Below are 18169 nucleotides of genomic sequence, written 5' to 3' on the forward strand. Positions count from 1 at the left end.
GAAGCAGGACACGCGCATTTGAGGAGGATGCATGTTTGACATCGTAACGTAAACGATGCAGACTCGCCTCTGTAATATAGCCTGTTAGCTAGCTTGCTATATAAACGTATATGCGCAGGATTCTAGAATCCATTACAATACTATGGTTTAAACTTTTTTTTAACGAGTTTAAAAGCGTAATGTTTACCTATTGCCTGACAAACATATTTTTTAATCACAAAATTAAATTTAGTTCGAAGAAAACTGTAGTTTTGTTTGTTGTTTTTATTGCTGCTACTTTCCCTGTCCTTTGTATTAACAGGAAAAATGGATATTTGATTTTTAATTTATTTTTAGTATCAGCACTTGGCCTGTTCTTGGTTCACAGGAAAAAGGGAAACTTGAATTTAAATTAATTTATTTTTATTAGCACTTTGCCTGTCCTTGGTTGTAAATGGACAGAAACTCGATTTTTCTTTGCTTTTGTGTCAAAATTCCCCTAATATGCAGCAATGTTTATTAAAAGACGTTTTTTTTTTTTTAATGAAGTATCGATCTTTATTTTCAGTCATCACATGCCTCGAACAACCTCAAGGAAAATTTAAAAGCTGTTTGCTAAACAAGAGCAATTGAGAATTTGTGTCATTCATAATCCGATTAGTTTCAATAATCGATGACTAATCGACTATCAGAATAGTTGTTAGTTGCAGCCCTAGATATATGAGAGTACCATCCCCAGCAGTGACATGGCACTTAACGCCAAGATATCTCATTCACTGTTGGATTAGTTTGAACTCCAGAAAGACTCTTAACATCGGTGTTAGTGACTCGTCCTCTCTCACGATATATTTTGAAGTACTGACTGGTGTGCAGAAAACTGACTACAGCCGACTTTAATTTAGGCCTCTCATCAAGTTAGTTATAGCTGATACAATGAACCAGGGTCAACGACTCTCGGCACCAGGTAAAGAGAAGGAGCAGCAGCTGCATTTCTCATGATCTTTCCTGATCATGATGATAATTATTATCGTTGGAACTTAGTTATTAACCTGAACTGAAAACACACATAGAGCCTCAGTCACTGACAGGTACACCATCCTGTGGATTCAATTACATTTTCCTTTGCTTCTTTTAAAAAAAGTAAGATTTCGCTGCATTTAAAAATTTTCATGGCTATTTTCATACTTTCATTTATAAACATTTTACCTTCACCTGTTGATTCGCTTTGTCCATTTGTAAGGCATTTAGGAATTTCCGTATTTCCCAACGTTTTTAGGGGGGTCCTGAATCCACATGATTGTTTGAGGGGCTTGATGGCCACTACCCCTGCATCACATAGAGATATGGGACAACACCACCCCCTTCAAGGCCACACGTAAAATGAAGGGTTAGGGGATGGATGCAGAAAGGGCATAAGTATTTGTTTAGGTCCAAGATGCTGGTGCAAGTGCAAGAATTAGTGGGAGTCAATATTATATATACATACATATATGTATATATAATAACTGCTATGCAGTCAATGTTTTTTGTAAAGCTCTCAGTTTACATTGGTATGTGAATGACTGGTAATTTTCTATAAATTATATCAGTAACGAAAATTGCTGTAATATTCACATGAAAACAAGAGCGTTCCTCTAACAATATGTCTCCATCCGTGTTTCTGGCTCACAGGTGTGTGCTGTTTGTCAGTCTGTCTCTCACCGCTGTCTGCCTGCCTGTCCAATCCGGCTAGCCTGGAATGGGCCACAACTTCCAAAGACTAAAACACACCTCCTTTTAACCTGAGCTCCTCCATCTGGACTCCAACATTCACACAGGTAGTGAGAAAAAATAGCTGTTAAATAATATTCCCTCAGTAAATTCTTTAGAATCATGTGTCATATTCTGGTCACAGGGTCCGTGTCAGATGAGTAGATTAAGGACCCTATGTTTGTATTTCTCGTAGTGACACATTTTGTCGGCAATAATTGCACTAAATTTTACTGCCAATGTGATCTTTTTAGAGCCAAGATGTTTTGGAAGTTTGACCTCCACACCACATCCCACATTGACACACTGCTAGAGAAGGAGGATGTGACGCTGACAGAGGTGATGGATGAGGATGACGTCCTGCAGGAGTGCAAGGCCCAGAACCACAAATTGGTGGACTTCCTGCTGAGACCACAGTGCATGGAGGACCTGGTCACCTACATCACACAGGAACCCAACACTGAAGTTGAAGAGAAGGTTAAATACAAGTAAGAGAACATTTTATAAAGGGAAGGGAATAATTTTTTTGGGTTGCTTTCAAGAAATTTGATGCATCTGTAGACACCTTTCTGTCTCAATCTGTTGCCGTTATTTCTATTATAATGGTTATTTTAGCAGTGAATGGTTATACAGGCTAGAGATGTCATGAGAACCGATACTTACGATACCTTTAGATGCTAAAATAACAAAACACTGACGATGCCCATTTTTTTGAAGCACTGTAAGCACCGTGAACGCCGATGCCAGCTGTTAGCATCGGTGCTGCGCCTCTTCTGGAGCTGCGGCGCTGATCTCTAAGCAGCTGAGACCAGAGAAACTCAGTGTTTTCACTGTTTACACTGAACGAGCTCTGATTTCACTGTGTGAGTCTCTGAGCATGTGAGAGGGGCGGGGGGCAGAGCCCCGGGGCCCTGTGTGTGTGTCCGCTATCTGGGAGCGCGCGCACGCACACACGTTCCCCCGCTCCAGGTATTTTATGATGTGCTGATACGATGATGATTTAAAAAATGAACGTGAACGTGACTTTCACTCGCGTTCAACATATGAAAACTGATTATTGCACATGTTTTGTATGTGTTATGACATTTTTCTATTTTTAAAATATTTTAATAAAGAAGTTCATGTTTCAAGTTCAAGTACATGGAATCTTAGAAAATCCTTTTTTTTTTACATTGGTATCGAAATTGGCATCGACAATCGTGTTATTTTACTGGTATTGGCACCGACTACAGAATTTTTGGTATCGGGACACCCCTAATACAGGGTCACAAACGGGGTAAAACCGAGTGTTGACCGCATTAACACACACACTTTATTTATAGATTTTTTGTGAATCCCTGCAGTGCATAAAACAATTTTCTTGAAAATGACTGTCAATAGATGGTTATATTAGATGAGAAGAATATATATCTTATGACATTAAAGCATTTTTTTTAACAAGCGGTTCAACGAATTAATGTGGAGCCAAAAAGGAAGAAAGCATCTCTTGCACATGCCTGCTTGTTTTTGCCAAACTCGAAGAACATAAAAGACATTGTATATCTCATGAAAGGAAATAAAATATCTAAAGAGCCATAGAAATAAAGCAAATTTCACTGATATAGTCAGGGTTCGTACGGTCATGGAAAACCTGGAAAAGTCATGGAATTTAAAAATGTGTTTTTCCAGGCCTGGAAAAGTCATGGAAAAAAATAATCTCCCAAAAGCTTTGGAAAAGTCATGGAAATTTGTTATATTTATATTTTCATGTCGTTCATTTTAGGGATTGGCATAATTAATCAACGATCGATGAATTGATCATTAAGAATTTCGTCTGACATTATTTTTTCATCGACGAAAACTATTGCATGTTCGCTATGTGGCAGGAGGTTGCCCTGAACGCAGCACAGCGAGGATGTTAGCAGCTGGAGGAAGCAGCCAGAAGCTAGCCTCCGCTGCTCGCTCGGCTTCATATCCGCACACGGACCGTCAGTCGGGGAACCCGGACAGACCCGGGTCTGGGTGAGGGGTTCCGGGAGTGGGGGCATGACAACAACCGGACTGAGAGGTCACAACCGTCAAATCCAGCTAGCTCTCAGCAGCTAGCTGCTGCTTAAGAGTACAGCAGCGCATATTTTCAAGTGTAACCATTGAACTGATCCCGTTTAACTGCCACAAGAGTTGTTCATCTTGTAATAAAGATCTCAATGAGGAAACACACTGTTTCTTCTATTTTCACTGCATTTTAATATAGCCTATAAATAGCGAATTTCAATATAAAAATATTAATGATTAATCGAAAATCAATCGTTAATTTTCCCGACAATCGATTAAGACAATTTAATCGAATGCCCATCCCTAGTTCATTTACGCAGAGTTTTAAATAATTCATATGGTTTCAAAGAAATACGCTCAAAATATAAGCAGGCATACTTGGGTTTGTGTCATTTGAGGTATACTGTATGCCTTGTAATTCTCATTGTTAGTTTGAATGCTACATTTTGTCACTTTTTCGCGTATACACCGAGATTTCAAAAAATGTTCGGTCATGGAAATTTGGTTTAAAGTTATTGAAAAGTCATGGAAATCCATTGGTCAAAATGTGTATGAACCCTGTATATTTTTGAAAGCCAAGTAAACAATAATATGAGTCCTTGTGTTTTATCGAGTTCGAGACACAGTTTGCTCTGGCAATAGTGTGTAGAAAAACAGTTCTTTTCCCCACCCTAAAAATAATAACTTGAATAAGAATAATACATTTCAGATTAATGTTAATGATGTTTTATCATAATATGACTTACTCTAAATTCCGGCATATAAGCCGTTTTTTTTCACATGCTTTGAAACTGCGGCTTTCAAACGATGCGGCTAATTGATTGATGCATGGGTGATGGGCAGAGACTAAAATTTAGGTTGTGATTCCTGCCTCCAGTGCAGCTCTGGTGCAGTCGTGTTTCCATTACAGAAATCTTTCTGAAACTGAACAGTACACCTGTTCCCCAGCAGCAGTATTTATAATGTTTGGAGATGTTCTGCTGATATTTTGAGTAGGGATGCACTGATAAGGAAATTCTTGGCCGATACCGATACCGATATTTAAAATAACAATCTGGCCGATAGCCGATACCGATATTTGTTTATTTTCTTTTTGTTGTTATTCATTCACCCTTTTGTGCCAGAAAAATAATTAAATCATTATTTAAAAAGCACTATTTAAAAAATGTTCAGCCCTTCATCACTCTTATCTTTTAATGACACAAATTGAATCAGATTTATGAAACAATCTTTGATTTAACTAAACTTTATTTAACAGAGACATATAGTGACCATTTTTCCACAAGTTGAAATGGTTCCTTGGGATTTTAATGAAAGGACTAACATATTTTGGTCAAAATACCACAAGGATTATTTCTAATCCTTGTCTAAAACAGCCCTGTTAAAGTATCATTATAGAGAACGCTCTTCTCATTGTTTTACGGTAGCAGTATTGCCCGTTTATTAGAGGTGTTACGGCTTCTGTGTGTATGACGTATGTTGTCAGTTCCCTTGTTACCTGTGCATGAGACGGATGAATAGAGCCGATGCACATGAAAATAAAGTACTTAAACAGACGCTACGCTCATACTTTTTACGCCAAGTTACACTGCGTGAGTCAAGATAACTTAACAAGCCCTCCTCAGTTTTACCTGTTTGTAGTGTCGGGCAGAAATCACATCGCGTCAACACCCACCGTGGCCCTTCGCGATGCTTTTTTTAATTAAACGGTCGGATTCCCCTGGTCCGCACCAGTTCTCAGTCAGCTGCTAGGCGCCAGCCGGAGGGTTCCCCCAGCGGTCGCCGTAGCTGAGGTCATCCGCGAGAAGGGCCCGACACGCGTCCAGAGTCGCCGCCGCCGACCGCCGTACCCGGTCCCCTCCAACGGCCCGCCTTCCGCGCCGGCGATGGACACCGCCCCGGGGTCCAAGAGAAGGAAAGCCCCCGCACAAGCGACGCCATTAGGCGCCACCGGATTAGGACCTCCCGGTGCCGCACACTGAGCCGCGGAGAGGAGGGCGACGGAGCGACTGCTCCCCCAACTGCGGCACGTGCCCAGCGGTTTTACAACAAATATGAACATCGGCCAATGATATCGGTGAAAGTCAAGTTTATTACCGATAAGCCGATATCAGTAAACGAGGCGAATATCGGCCGATAAATCGGTGCATCCCTAATTTTGAGTTATATGCATAGATATTAAAACCGTAACAGATGCTTTGTAGTAGTACCTCAATATAGCTTTCCACGTTATCACAAATTTTTATTTTCAATATATCAAATCTCAAATCAAATTTAGCTCGGCAAATGACTCTCGGCAACATGGTATTTATGTGTCGGTCTGATTTCACAGTCTTGGTTGTCAGGAAACATAAAGCATTGATAAGAACAATCAAAAGGCTCAGTGAATTACGCCGGGTTCACACCGGACGCGGAAGCGACGCCGAAGCGTGGCGTAAGCGCAGCGCCAAGCCTCTGGCTCCCATCCACTCCCATGTTAAACCTTTGTGCCGGTCACACCGGACGCTGAAGCGCTGCGCCATTTTTTCCGCTTGACGCGAGTGTATCGCAACAGGAAACACACTGAAAAATGATTTTAAACGACATAGTTGACATATTTTATATGATATAAATGATCAAATATGCATCCCATACTTTGAATTCCCCTTCTGTTGTCTTGGAGTTTTAATTTTACCACTTTTACCAACCACATTATTAAATGTCCCCCTCTGCCCATCCACTACAGCCACACAAGCAGTCATAAAGATAAAAAAGAGAGAGAGGGGGGGGGCTACGTATTCTCCACGTAGGCTTGAGTGGAGAATACGTAATTTACCCTCGACACCCGACATTTACCGGAGCTAACAGCGGAGAAGTTCTTCCACATGGATGACATTAAATTAATAATTGAAGTGGAGAAGTAACTTGAGTTGTATGATTCTCGGAGGGAGGGAGGGAGGGAGGGAGGAAGGGAGGGAGAGAGAGAGAGAGAGATTAACAGAAAAGACCCGCGATTAACAGAAAAGACCCGCGATTAACAGAAAAGACCCGCGAACCTGAGTGACTGAGAGACAGAGAGCTGTTCTGTGAGTGAGCAGAGCGGTGTGTGAAGGGGAGGAGCGCTGTGACGCTGTGTGAGGATTTTCATTCAGTCAGAGCACAGATATTTACTCAGAAGCACTGATAATACTCGTGCTCGGCAAAAGTGCTTTATCCGTACCGGATACTCGTTTCAGCCGAGTATCCGGCTCATCTCTAATATTTATATATATATAAGTAATTTGCCAATAGATACACATGTATGTACATTTACAATAAATTACAGTTCGAGTTCGAGACACAGTTTGCTCTGGCAATAGTGTGTAGAAAAACAGTTCTTTTCCCCACCCTAAAAATAATAACTTTTGAATAAGAATAATACATTTCAGATTAAAGTTTGAAGAACAGTGCATTCTACATCAAACATCTCTTGACTCAAAATGTGACATTAGGAGTCACAACCAATCATCACTTTCTCCATAATAATAATCTTGGTATTATCCAGCATTTATTATAATTATAACCATGGTATTGGAAAAACAACTAAGGAGCAGCTTCTTTTTTTTCCAGGTATCCTAACATATCATGTGAGCTGCTTACGTCAGATGTTGGCCAGATAAATGACAGACTTGGAGAAGATGAAAAACTGCTGATGAAACTTTACGGCTTCCTCCAAAATGAGCCACCTCTCAACCCGCTCCTCGCAAGCTTCTTCTCCAAGGTCCTCTCCATTCTTATCGGACGTAAGCCTGAACAGGTAAGTTGGTCAAAAGGGGGTGTTGTGGGTTACAATGTGAAGCAAGTTGTCATCATATTTGATTAATAATCAACAGGGTCCATGCTCTGAATGTTTTCTTGAAGTACTTTTCACTCAAGCAGAATATATTCGACTTGTTAAAAAAAGCATTTTGTGTTTATCCTATGTAATGATTGTAAGGTGTGTATGGTTGGTTTGTGTTTATAGATCGTCGATTTTCTACGAAAGCAGGAAGATTTTGTTGATCTGATGATCAAACACATCGGGACATCAGCCATCATGGACCTGCTACTTAGAATGCTCACCTGCATTGAACCACAACAGCTCCGACAGGATGTTCTCAACGTGGGTAGCAGGACAATACTTTCTCATTAGTGCTAAAATTATTTCTACAATGGTTTCATTTACCAAGTAATAAATTAGACCATCACATCTAACAAGAACATATTAACAAAATAAATGTTGCTTGTTGTGATCTGGTATTAGTAAAGCTATTTATCATCAGTGTTAATTTTACTTGAACCAGCCGGACAGGTCTAGCCTTGATTTTCAAACTAAATTGTTTTTTTTTATGAGGAATACACTGAGCATTTACAGCATGGAGCGTTAATATAGTACCCACAATGGTCATATCTAGGCGTTTAGTCTAGGGCTGCCACTAATGAACATTTTTCTATCGATTAATCTGCTGACTATTTTACCGATTAGTCGATTAATCTAAACGATACATTTTCAAATTTACCATTTCATTTCCTAAGCGCTGCGCAGTGCCAAGGACAGCCAGGCGCCCCCTATTCACCCCCCTGTTAAACCTTTGTCCGGTTCACATGGTCTGCGATTCGCCTCGCGCCCTGCACCGATGGTTTCGGCGTCGAGTTCGCTTAATAATGTGCGTGAGAAATACTGTGTACTAATATTAACATCTTTATTCGGGTCCTCACTTCCGTGTCTGACCCCGCCCCATTGAAACATTTACTTACTTTGTATTCATTGTTGAAATGAAATGTTATGCTGTATATGGGATTTTCCCAAGTGCTACGCTGAAGGTGATTATATGAATTGGTGAAAATGTATCTTCCCTTTGAATGGAAGAACTTATTTGTTTCCCTCTGAATATTTTGTGCTATCTGGGCCATCTCTGCTTGTTGTTTTATAGTGGCTAAATGAGGAGAAGGTGATCCAGAGATTAGTGGACATGGTGCAGCCTTCTCAAGATGAGGATGTAAGTTTTGTCAATTGGCCCCCAGGATATTACTGTCCTGTTTTATTTAAGCTTGAAAAGAAAATATTTCTAAAAGATCAGTTTACTCAATTACAAAAAAAAGAAAATCAAATACCAATTATTCACCAAGATAAACCATCATGCTTGTTTTACATCTGTTTATAAATATAAGGACTTCAAATAAAGCATCAAATAATGAGTCAGATTTTAGACCTTAGTTTATTGTTTGCCTTCTCTGTTTTGTTCATCTTTGCCCAGAGACACTCCAATGCCTCCCAGTCACTGTGTGAGATCATCAGACTGAGCAGAGATCAGATGTTCCAGGTTCAGGGTTGCTCAGAGCCTGACCCACTTCTGGCCACACTTGAAAAGTATGTGCCATTTAACCAAAAGAACTCTAATCTAAAAACGGTTAATTTCTCTGGTGTTTTTGACCCATGACCTGACCTTTTGAACCCTCTAAGGTGTTTTGTTTTTGCTGTATGTTGACCCCTGTATGCTCTTGAAACACATTCTGCTCTACTGTCAAGTGACTCAGTCTTTCCCTTCATCTTGGTTGTTCTCCTCAGACAGGAGACGGTGGAGCAGTTGTTGTCTAATATCTTTGACAAGGAGAAGAATGAATCTGCAATCGTCAGTGTTATCCAGATCCTCCTTACACTGTTTGAAACCAGGAGACCAGCGTACGTCTTGTGCCACTCTAGATATTTTATTTTGAGATTTTGAGATTGTTATGCATCTTGAACGTGATATCTTAAAATCAACTCATGGAATGTCTTCAAATTTGGTTCAAACACTCACTTTGTCTCAAAGATGACTGATAACATTTTGGTGGTAAAAGGTCAATTCATCAGGATTGCCCAAATGTCTCAATAACATATCGAGGGAATTATTTCCTATTTGGCACACGTGTTCAATTTTGGGGGTCAAGGTCACGGTAGCCTAAAAAAAATATGTTTTTGGCCAACATCTTAAGGGAATTTCCCGAACTTTTGATCAGCTGTCACATGGAGTCAAAAATTAAGTGATTTAGATTTGAGTGGTCAAAGGTAAATGTTACACTGACCTTATATGAATCGGCGAAATATAAAAATGTGCACGTATACTAGACTGGTCGGCGGTGGCATATAGCAGCAGTGTGGTAATTCTGGTTGAAGAATAATGTCAAATGAGAACAAAACACCTAGTATGATATAAAAATGCCTTAGATTGAGAGACAAATGGGCTTTTTGTTAAAAGACTAGTTATTGAAGTCAGATTTTATAGCTTAACACATTTAGCATCACATTTTGGACTACACTCCAGTTATTTCTGTTATGTGAACATGGCAACATCACTACAACCCTGACTGAAAGCAGCACCCTGATAATTTATAAATCAAATTGGATTTTTATAGCCTATATTCACAAATCACAATTTGCCTAATAGGGCTTCACAATGTGCAACATTCTCTGTTTTTACTGAGCAAGAGTAAGGAAACACTACCACAATGTACCAGTGATCCCTCTTCCAAGATGGACAGAAGTGCAATAGATGTCCGCTGTAAGCAAACAGGTTATAAACAAGCCCAACAATTAATCTAGATCAAACATTAAACAATTTACTTGGAAGTAAACACAATTGAGACTACTGATGATTTAATGGCAATTCTTTGTCACAGTTAATTCAAACAAAATGCAAAACAACAAATTAGCTGAACAATAGCTATAAGTAAATGCTGAGTTCATCATGCTAATAAATAATTGTGAAATGAGTCTAACCACCTGCACCCCAACAATTACTACAAATGTTCATACTACTTGTGTGCGTTTAATGTTGCAGGTTTGAGGGTCATATGGATTGCCCCCCAGGGATGTCCCATCCGTCATTTTCAGTCAATCACAGCATCCTGGAGGCTGTGAGACCCCGTCTCAAAGACTTTCACCAGCTGCTACTGGAACCCCCAAAGGTAAGCTGCTTAAACATATGAGGTGTATGCAGTTTTACAATAACAAAATGTTGTAGACTGCTGTACTAAGGTTACATTCTTCATGTGAGTATTAAATAATTTATGTCCTATCCATTGTCAGCTTTGTCTAGTCTTGTAGTACGTTTATCCAAAATTGGTTAACAATGTAGTTCCTGAAATTGAATTTATAGTAAGAAAAGTGGTAAATGTTTACTAGAAATTATACAAAGACGACAAATGATCCAGTGGTAAATGGCCTCCAACCCGATATTAAACGTTTTTTATTTAGTAATTATTATGTGTTTATATCCCTGTCCGTAGTTTATATAGTGAGCTGTGTGTGTTCTCCTCTAACAGAAGAATGTGATGAAAACAACGTGGGGGGTGCTGGATCCTCCAGTGGGCAACACCAGACTCCATGTTGTCAGACTGGTGGCCAGTCTGCTGCAGAGCAACACACACAGCATCAACACAGAACTCATTAACCTCAACACACTGGGAGTTATACTAGTAAGTACTGTGGAGTAATTTTGATCATCCTCACACATTATGTTCCTCACTCTATAGAATAGTGCCTGTCCAATTCCACACATACTCCCTTCTCTCTCTGAGCAGTACCCAAGGTCAGGTTGTAGATAAAGGACCTACCACCAGTACTTTGTAGTGTCTACGTTGAGGGACTTTCATATCTAACACCAATGCGCCAGACAGAGAAAAACAATTCAACTCTCAACAACTTTGATTCTTTGCGTATTTCACCAGTGACAAGACTTAAGGACACAATGTGATCTAGGAATGGATACTTTGGGCTTAACTATCCAATAGGATGCAAACACCTCCATGCAACAGAGTGGCAGCGATTCTACCCCTTCATGGATGTGCTGTTGAAATGGGTGAAAAACTAGACGAAAGGTGGAGGAATCTGCTTCTACACTAACTGTGGCTGGTGCAACGATGTGACAGTGATTCAACAACACTGTTCTCCTGATCTGGAATATTTTTTATCAACTGCAAACCCTTTCTTCTCCCCCTGTGAGTTTGTTTCATTCATTCTGGTCGGTGTTTACATCTCACCGCAGGCTTACGTGCAAGAGGCTTAACGCATGCTCGCCGACCAGATACTGTGTGTGGAACGGACTCCTTAGTTATTCTCAAGGAAATCTCACCCGTGAACTCCCCAAATACAAACAATTTATTAAATGCCCGACCAGAGAGGAGAACATTCTGGATCACTGTTACGTCACAGTAAGTAGTGCTTATCACGCCGTACCCTGGGCTGCACTGGGACTCTAGGACCATGTCATGGTCCAATTGATTCCTGCTTACAGGCAGAAATTAAAACTCTGCAAACCTGTTGTGAGGACTTCAAAGCAGTGGACCAGTGAAGCTGTGGAGGATCTTCAGGCGTGCTTGGACTGTACAGATTGGGAGTTGTTCAGGACTGCTACAAACAGTCTGGATGAGTACACAGAGGCTGTGACTTCTTGTATCAGCTTCTGTGAGGACAGCTGTGTTCCATTACGCACCAGGGTGTTTTACAATAATGACAAGCCCTGGTTCACAGCCAAACTCAAAAAGTTAAGGTTGGAGAAGGAAGAGGCGTTCAGGAATGGAGTCAGAGTCAGGTTCATAGAGTCGAAATACAGGTTTAGCAAGGAGGTGAGAGAAGCTAAACGTCTGTACTCTGAGAAACTCCAACACCAGTTCGCAGCCAATGACTCTGCCTCTGTCTGGAGAGGGCTTAAGGCCCCCCTGCAGTTTGCCTACAGAGCCAACAGGTCTGTTGACGATGCAGTAAACATGGCCCTTCACTTCATCCTCCAGCACCTGGACTCCTCAGGAACCTACGCCAGGATCCTGTTTGTGGACTTCAACTCTGCCTTTAACCCCATCATTCCGAATCTGCTACAGGACAAGCTCTCCAGCTGAGTGTGCCAGACTCCACCTGCAGGTGGATCACAGACTTCCTGTCTGACAGGAGGCAACACGTGAGGCTGTGAAAGCATGTGTCCGATTCCAGGACCATAAGCACCGGTTCTCCTTAAGGCTGTGTTCTTTCCCCTCTACTCGTCAAACTCCTTAAGTTCGCGGATGACACCACCCTCATTGGGCTCATCTCTGGTGGGGATGAGTCCGCCTACAGGTGGGAGATTGACCATCTGGTGACCTGGTGTGATCAGAACAACCTGGAGCTCAATGCTCTGAAAACAGTGGAGATGGACTTAAGAAGGAACCCAGCCCAACCCACCCCCATCACCCTGAGAGACTCTCCAGTCGTCACTGCGGAGTCCTTCTGCTTCCTGGGGACCATCATCTCCCAGGACCTCAAGTGGGAGCTGAACATCAGCTCCCTCACCAAAAAAGGTCAACAGAGGATGTACTTCCTGCGGCAGCTGAAGTTCAACCTGCCAAAGACAATGATGGTGCACTTCTACACCTGCATCATTGAGTCCATCCTCACCTCCTCCATCACCATCTGGTACTCTGCTGCCACTGCAAAGGAAAAAGGCAGGCTGCAGCGAATCATCTGTTCTGCTGAGAAGGTGATTGGCTGCAATCTGCCATCTCTACAGGACCTGTTTGCTTCTAGGACCCTGAGGCGTGCAGGTAAGATTGTGGCCGATCCTTCCCACCCGGGTAACAAACTCTTTGAGGTGCTTCCCTCCGGCAGGAGGCTGCGGTTGATCAGGACCAAAACCTCCCACCACCAAACCAGCTTCTTTTGGCTTGTTGGCCTTATCAACAAGGCCCGGGACCCCCACCTGACTTGGGCTCTTATCCCGCCCCCACGCCTCAAGTCTGTGTTACATTAACACACATAACAGTACATTGCATATTGCACATCCACATTTCTCTCCTATTTTGCATTTTACTTTTTATTTAACATTTTATATCTTGTATACATTTTTGTCTTGTTTTATATATAGTTATTATTTTATTTTTAACTTTATTTTTTTTCTTATGTGAAGTACTTATTGTGTTTTTATGTTTTATGTTTGTATCATTGTATGCACCTATATACCAAAGAAAATTCCAGGTAGGTTTAAACCTACTTGGCAATAAATACTTTCTGATTCTGATTAGAGAAAGATATATGGGGATGCTGTGGGAGAAATCTTCAGACTTGGGGGTGACAATTCCTCATATTACTCTGTTAGCGTTTGTATAGTTTTTCACCTTCTGGTCTCCTTGATGCATCAAGTTAACATCAAAACCTTTTGCATAAAACATCAGCTCCTGCCTGAGTTCTCCTTTCACCAACTGCCAGAAAACGTACTATATGGATATTTGATTTTATTTGTCACCCTAACGCTGTTCAGATTTATTTCACAACCTTATTCCAGTATAACAGTCTAAAATATAGTAATAATAAGAATTAATTTTATTTTTGTACTTTATGTACTTTTCCTAACAATGTTTTCTTATCGCACTATAAGATTTAAAATAATGGCATCACACAACAGGATATTATCAAGATTATCTCTGTGGGTCCACACAATGTTAGTTTGTCCCTGCAGGATTCCTTTCGATTTTTCCTCAGTACAGTGTTAAAACCACTCTTAGCATTATACTATCCATACCACGTACTAATATGTCTGTCTTCATAATTCTTTGTTTTGCTCCTCAGGACATGTATTTCAAATACATCTGGAACAACTTCCTCCACATTCAGGTTGAAATCTGTACAGCTATGATTCTCGCTATGCCCCCCGCCCCCAGTGACATCCAGCCAGATACAGAGCAGGAACATGCAAGGGAGAGCATCCTCATCAAACATGTAAGAAAATAGTAGAGACCACCATCATAATATTTTATCATGTGGGATTTAAGCAAATCTTCGTGTAAGTAAATTAAAGTTTTTGGTTTTTTTTTTTTCTGCTGAAATTTCAGACTAAACAACAATATTGGTTATGTGGTTATTCCATGTCAAACAAGCCAATGAAGAAGTGAGTTGTACATACTGTAACGTAAAGATAAAACACAGTGGCAAAGACAGCGATTCTTAAATAAGAAATTACTGCAGCACGTTTTTCTAGGCATCTGGTTCATGTTGAGCATTATTGGTTTATTTCAAAGTTTGGACTGAATATTGTATTGCAAGGTCCATGGACACCACCTTCACTATTCACAACTAGTGAAGGCTTATTGATGTTTACACTAAATTAACTTGCTTATATTTTTCTTCACCAGCTGTTTCAAAAGTGCCAGTTTATTCAGAGAATCCTAGATGCCTGGGGCTCCAATGAGAAAGAACAGTAAGTATTCTGCTCTGCTGCAAAGACAATATAAGTAGCTATGTCAGACTTTTGCTGTGTTTAATTTAGTTATGGTTGTCTGTAAAAGAACAGACCACAAAACCAAAAGTGATGTGCTCCTTTACTATCAAGATGTAAATGTTAAAAGTGTAACAAAATGTCAAAAGAACACTACTGGTTGTGGAGAAGTTAACAGAGTGATGCTAAAATTGTACTGATGTATTTTAGGACGGAAGGTGGTCGGCGACAAGGCTACATGGGTCACCTGACTAGAATAGCCAACTCTATAGTTCATAACTGTGACAAAGGCCCTAATGGACCGCAGATACAACAGCTCATCTCAGGTAATGACTGGCTCATACCTGTTATCTTCATCTGTCTTGAAAAATTGACTTTATATAATATAACATTTCAATTTATTTTGGGAGTAACTGAGTGAACATCCTCTCATGGCATCCCTTAACTCAATCGTAGCCTATGTAACAATATAACTAGTGGTATCTTACATGGAGTATGACCTCTGTGTGTGTCTAACACAGAGCTCCCAGTAGAGGACAGAGAGAAATGGGAGGCCTTTATTTCTGGGCAGCTGGCTGACACAAACAAGAGAAACACTGTCGACCTGGTGAGTAACTAGGGCATCATCAAGGCTGATGTCAAGCTTTAGTTTAGCCATACACGTTGGGTGTGCAGTGCAGGTATTTAAGACAGTTTTTATGATTGTGTTGACTTGACCCTAGTTAAGCATGTTGAATTAGGGTGGGGTAATATGCTCAATTTTTTTTTTCTAACCAGGCACCGTCTACCCAACAATCGTCAATTGGCTATATATATATATATATATATATATATATGCATGTGTGTGTCGGCAAGACCTAGAAAAGACAATGAGCAAAGGCTGTGTGTGTGTGTGTGTGTGTGTGTGTGTGTGTGTGTGTGTGTGTGTGTGTGTGTGTGTGTGTGTGTGTGTGTGTGTGTGTGTGTGTGTGTGTGTGTGTGTGTGTGTGTGTGTGTGTGTGTGTGTGTGTGTGTGTGTGTGTGTGTGTGTGTGTGTGTGTGTGTGTGTGTGTGTGTGTGTGTGTGTGTGTGTCCACTTCAATAGACTGCTTTGGAATTCACATTTAAGAAGAGGATACTGCTTTCTTTAAGGCCCTTTTTAAAGGCTCCTACCTTTTTTCTTAAATTAACTTTTCTTTAGGTAAACACACACCACATACATTCTTCCAGTGATGACGAGGTGGACTTTAAAGACAGTGGCTTTCACCAGGACTCCTCTCTACAACAAGTAAGACCAAAACACACATGCACAAATGCATATGTACACGCAAAGCAGGCCCATAGCCACACAGATCGCTGGCAGCCCTTAAGAGCAATAGCATGAAGAAATTACCTTTTGGATATATTCAAGATTTCAATAGTTTTTCCCCGGGTAATTTGTGACTATGAGTCATGCACAACTACAAGCTACAGATACATCCATACCCTGTTTTGAAATAATTTACTTAACTACTGATGCTATTTTGAAACGTTTTAGTCCCTGTAAACATAATGGATTTGTTTTATTATTTCTGTCAATTAATATATAGTGTTTGGCATCTGACTGTAAATGCATGTTTGTGCCTTTCTCTGCACTTAACCTGTATAACCTACATGTTGTATATAAATATATACATATTTATTTATATTTGCTATGTATTTGTATTGCAAGTAATGACCAGCTTTGTGTAGAGCCAAGACTATATCATTATCGTTGGTCTTGGGTTTTGCCAGGCCTTTTCTGATTATCAGATGCAACAAATGACGTCCAATTTTATTGAGCAGTTCGGCTTCAATGATGAAGAGTTTGCTGATCAGGACGATGTGGTGGAGTGAGTACTCATCCTGCATGACTAGACATCGTGTCTATGTATTACTGTGTAACACTGAAGGGGCAGGGCACTTCCAACATCAAAAAGCTGGTTGGCAGATTTTTTTCATTTATTCTTACTCTAAAAATTGTAAGTTCTTCATTCTCTGTCTCAATGTTATGCCATGCCAAACATCTGAATGGCCTGTAGATGTCATGCAGCATATATTTGTCTGTTACATTTAATATTTTAACCTTGGAGCATAACAAATTCCAATACAGTGATGCATAAAATGGTCATTGCCAAACCTAAACCATTTTGAGACATTAAAACAAATTTTAAAAGATAAACTTTATTTTATTTGTATGACTACTATTGTGAATTATCCAACTTTTTTATGTTGTGTGCTGCCCCTATGTACCTTTTTGTAGGTCAAGCTGGTTTTGGTGTTAATCTTGTGCAAAAGTTGTGGGTTGTTGGATATATCTTACAGTTGATCAATTATTCAAAATGTGTGCTTCATTTTAAACAAAATGCTTGTAGAGTTAAGCAGAGCATTTACTTTTTTGACATATTTGAATTTGGGTGTACCTTTATCAAAAAATTGGTCTGGGTGGAATAAGCTAAATGAATATTTAAAATATATTCCTCTAATCTTGGCATTAATATTTGTAACTTTGAATTTTGAATCAAAGTAGATTCAAAAGATGAGATGAATAGATGCATTTATTTATAAAAAATAAGCATGGGAGTCCTATTCTGTGCAAGCAAGTGCTCATATAGTTATGGTTCAAATATATCATGGAATAAGAGCATTAATTATTCCATTCTCAATGAGAGATTAATGTGGCTATGCTTTGTAAAAGTGGCAGATTTAACGCGTGCCAACATTTGTTTTAGATGGAAATATTTCATGCCAGTTTTGATAGAGGTAAATTCATCATGAGTGATAACCACAATGATCAAATTATAAAGAAATATTTGCTGAAAAATATGTCTTTGTAAAATTGATTTGAATGATTCACAGAACTGCTGTGTTTGTGTACCTTTTTTATAACGCTCCTATTCTAGTTAAGTCTGTCTGTTGTCCGTCTTTGCCGTCAAGATGCCTGGAAAGTTTCTGACTAGTCCTTGTTGACGACTTGGCTTTTATCCAGTCCAGATAATTTCTAAATCTCATGAATGCACAAGTAGGAAAGTAACATGGGATTAGATGGATGAATAATTTAGGATATTTTCCGTTTGATGCTTTTCAGTAGTGGGGACTAATAAGAGGTTAAAGGAATTATTGGTTGGTAAGCCCACTGGCAGATGGTAACAGGATGGTGTGGTTTATGTAGGGTTCAGGTTTTAATTGTA

General features: G+C 40.0%; 1 protein-coding gene across 3 annotated transcripts in view; it reads left to right on the forward strand.

Moving 5' to 3' along the window:
• The window catches only part of ppp6r3 (protein phosphatase 6, regulatory subunit 3), a 32715-nt gene that overhangs the window by 2409 nt on the left and 12137 nt on the right, over positions 1-18169 (forward strand). For 2 of the 3 annotated variants that reach the window (XM_053427637.1, XM_053427638.1), the window contains exons 2-16: positions 1651-1796; positions 1983-2216; positions 7351-7537; positions 7745-7882; positions 8694-8759; positions 9018-9130; positions 9329-9442; positions 10581-10707; positions 11065-11217; positions 14336-14485; positions 14899-14963; positions 15192-15307; positions 15503-15588; positions 16162-16248; positions 16734-16831. In XM_053427637.1, the coding sequence (XP_053283612.1) occupies positions 1990-2216; positions 7351-7537; positions 7745-7882; positions 8694-8759; positions 9018-9130; positions 9329-9442; positions 10581-10707; positions 11065-11217; positions 14336-14485; positions 14899-14963; positions 15192-15307; positions 15503-15588; positions 16162-16248; positions 16734-16831 (1727 nt within the window). In that variant the 5' untranslated portion in view covers positions 1651-1796; positions 1983-1989. The remainder of the gene's footprint in view (positions 1-1650; positions 1797-1982; positions 2217-7350; positions 7538-7744; positions 7883-8693; positions 8760-9017; positions 9131-9328; positions 9443-10580; positions 10708-11064; positions 11218-14335; positions 14486-14898; positions 14964-15191; positions 15308-15502; positions 15589-16161; positions 16249-16733; positions 16832-18169) is intronic. The other variant, XM_053427640.1, reaches the window with a different exon arrangement.

The sequence above is a fragment of the Pleuronectes platessa genome, chromosome 7 (genome assembly GCF_947347685.1).
Source record: "Pleuronectes platessa chromosome 7, fPlePla1.1, whole genome shotgun sequence".
Lineage (NCBI taxonomy): Eukaryota > Metazoa > Chordata > Actinopteri > Pleuronectiformes > Pleuronectidae > Pleuronectes > Pleuronectes platessa.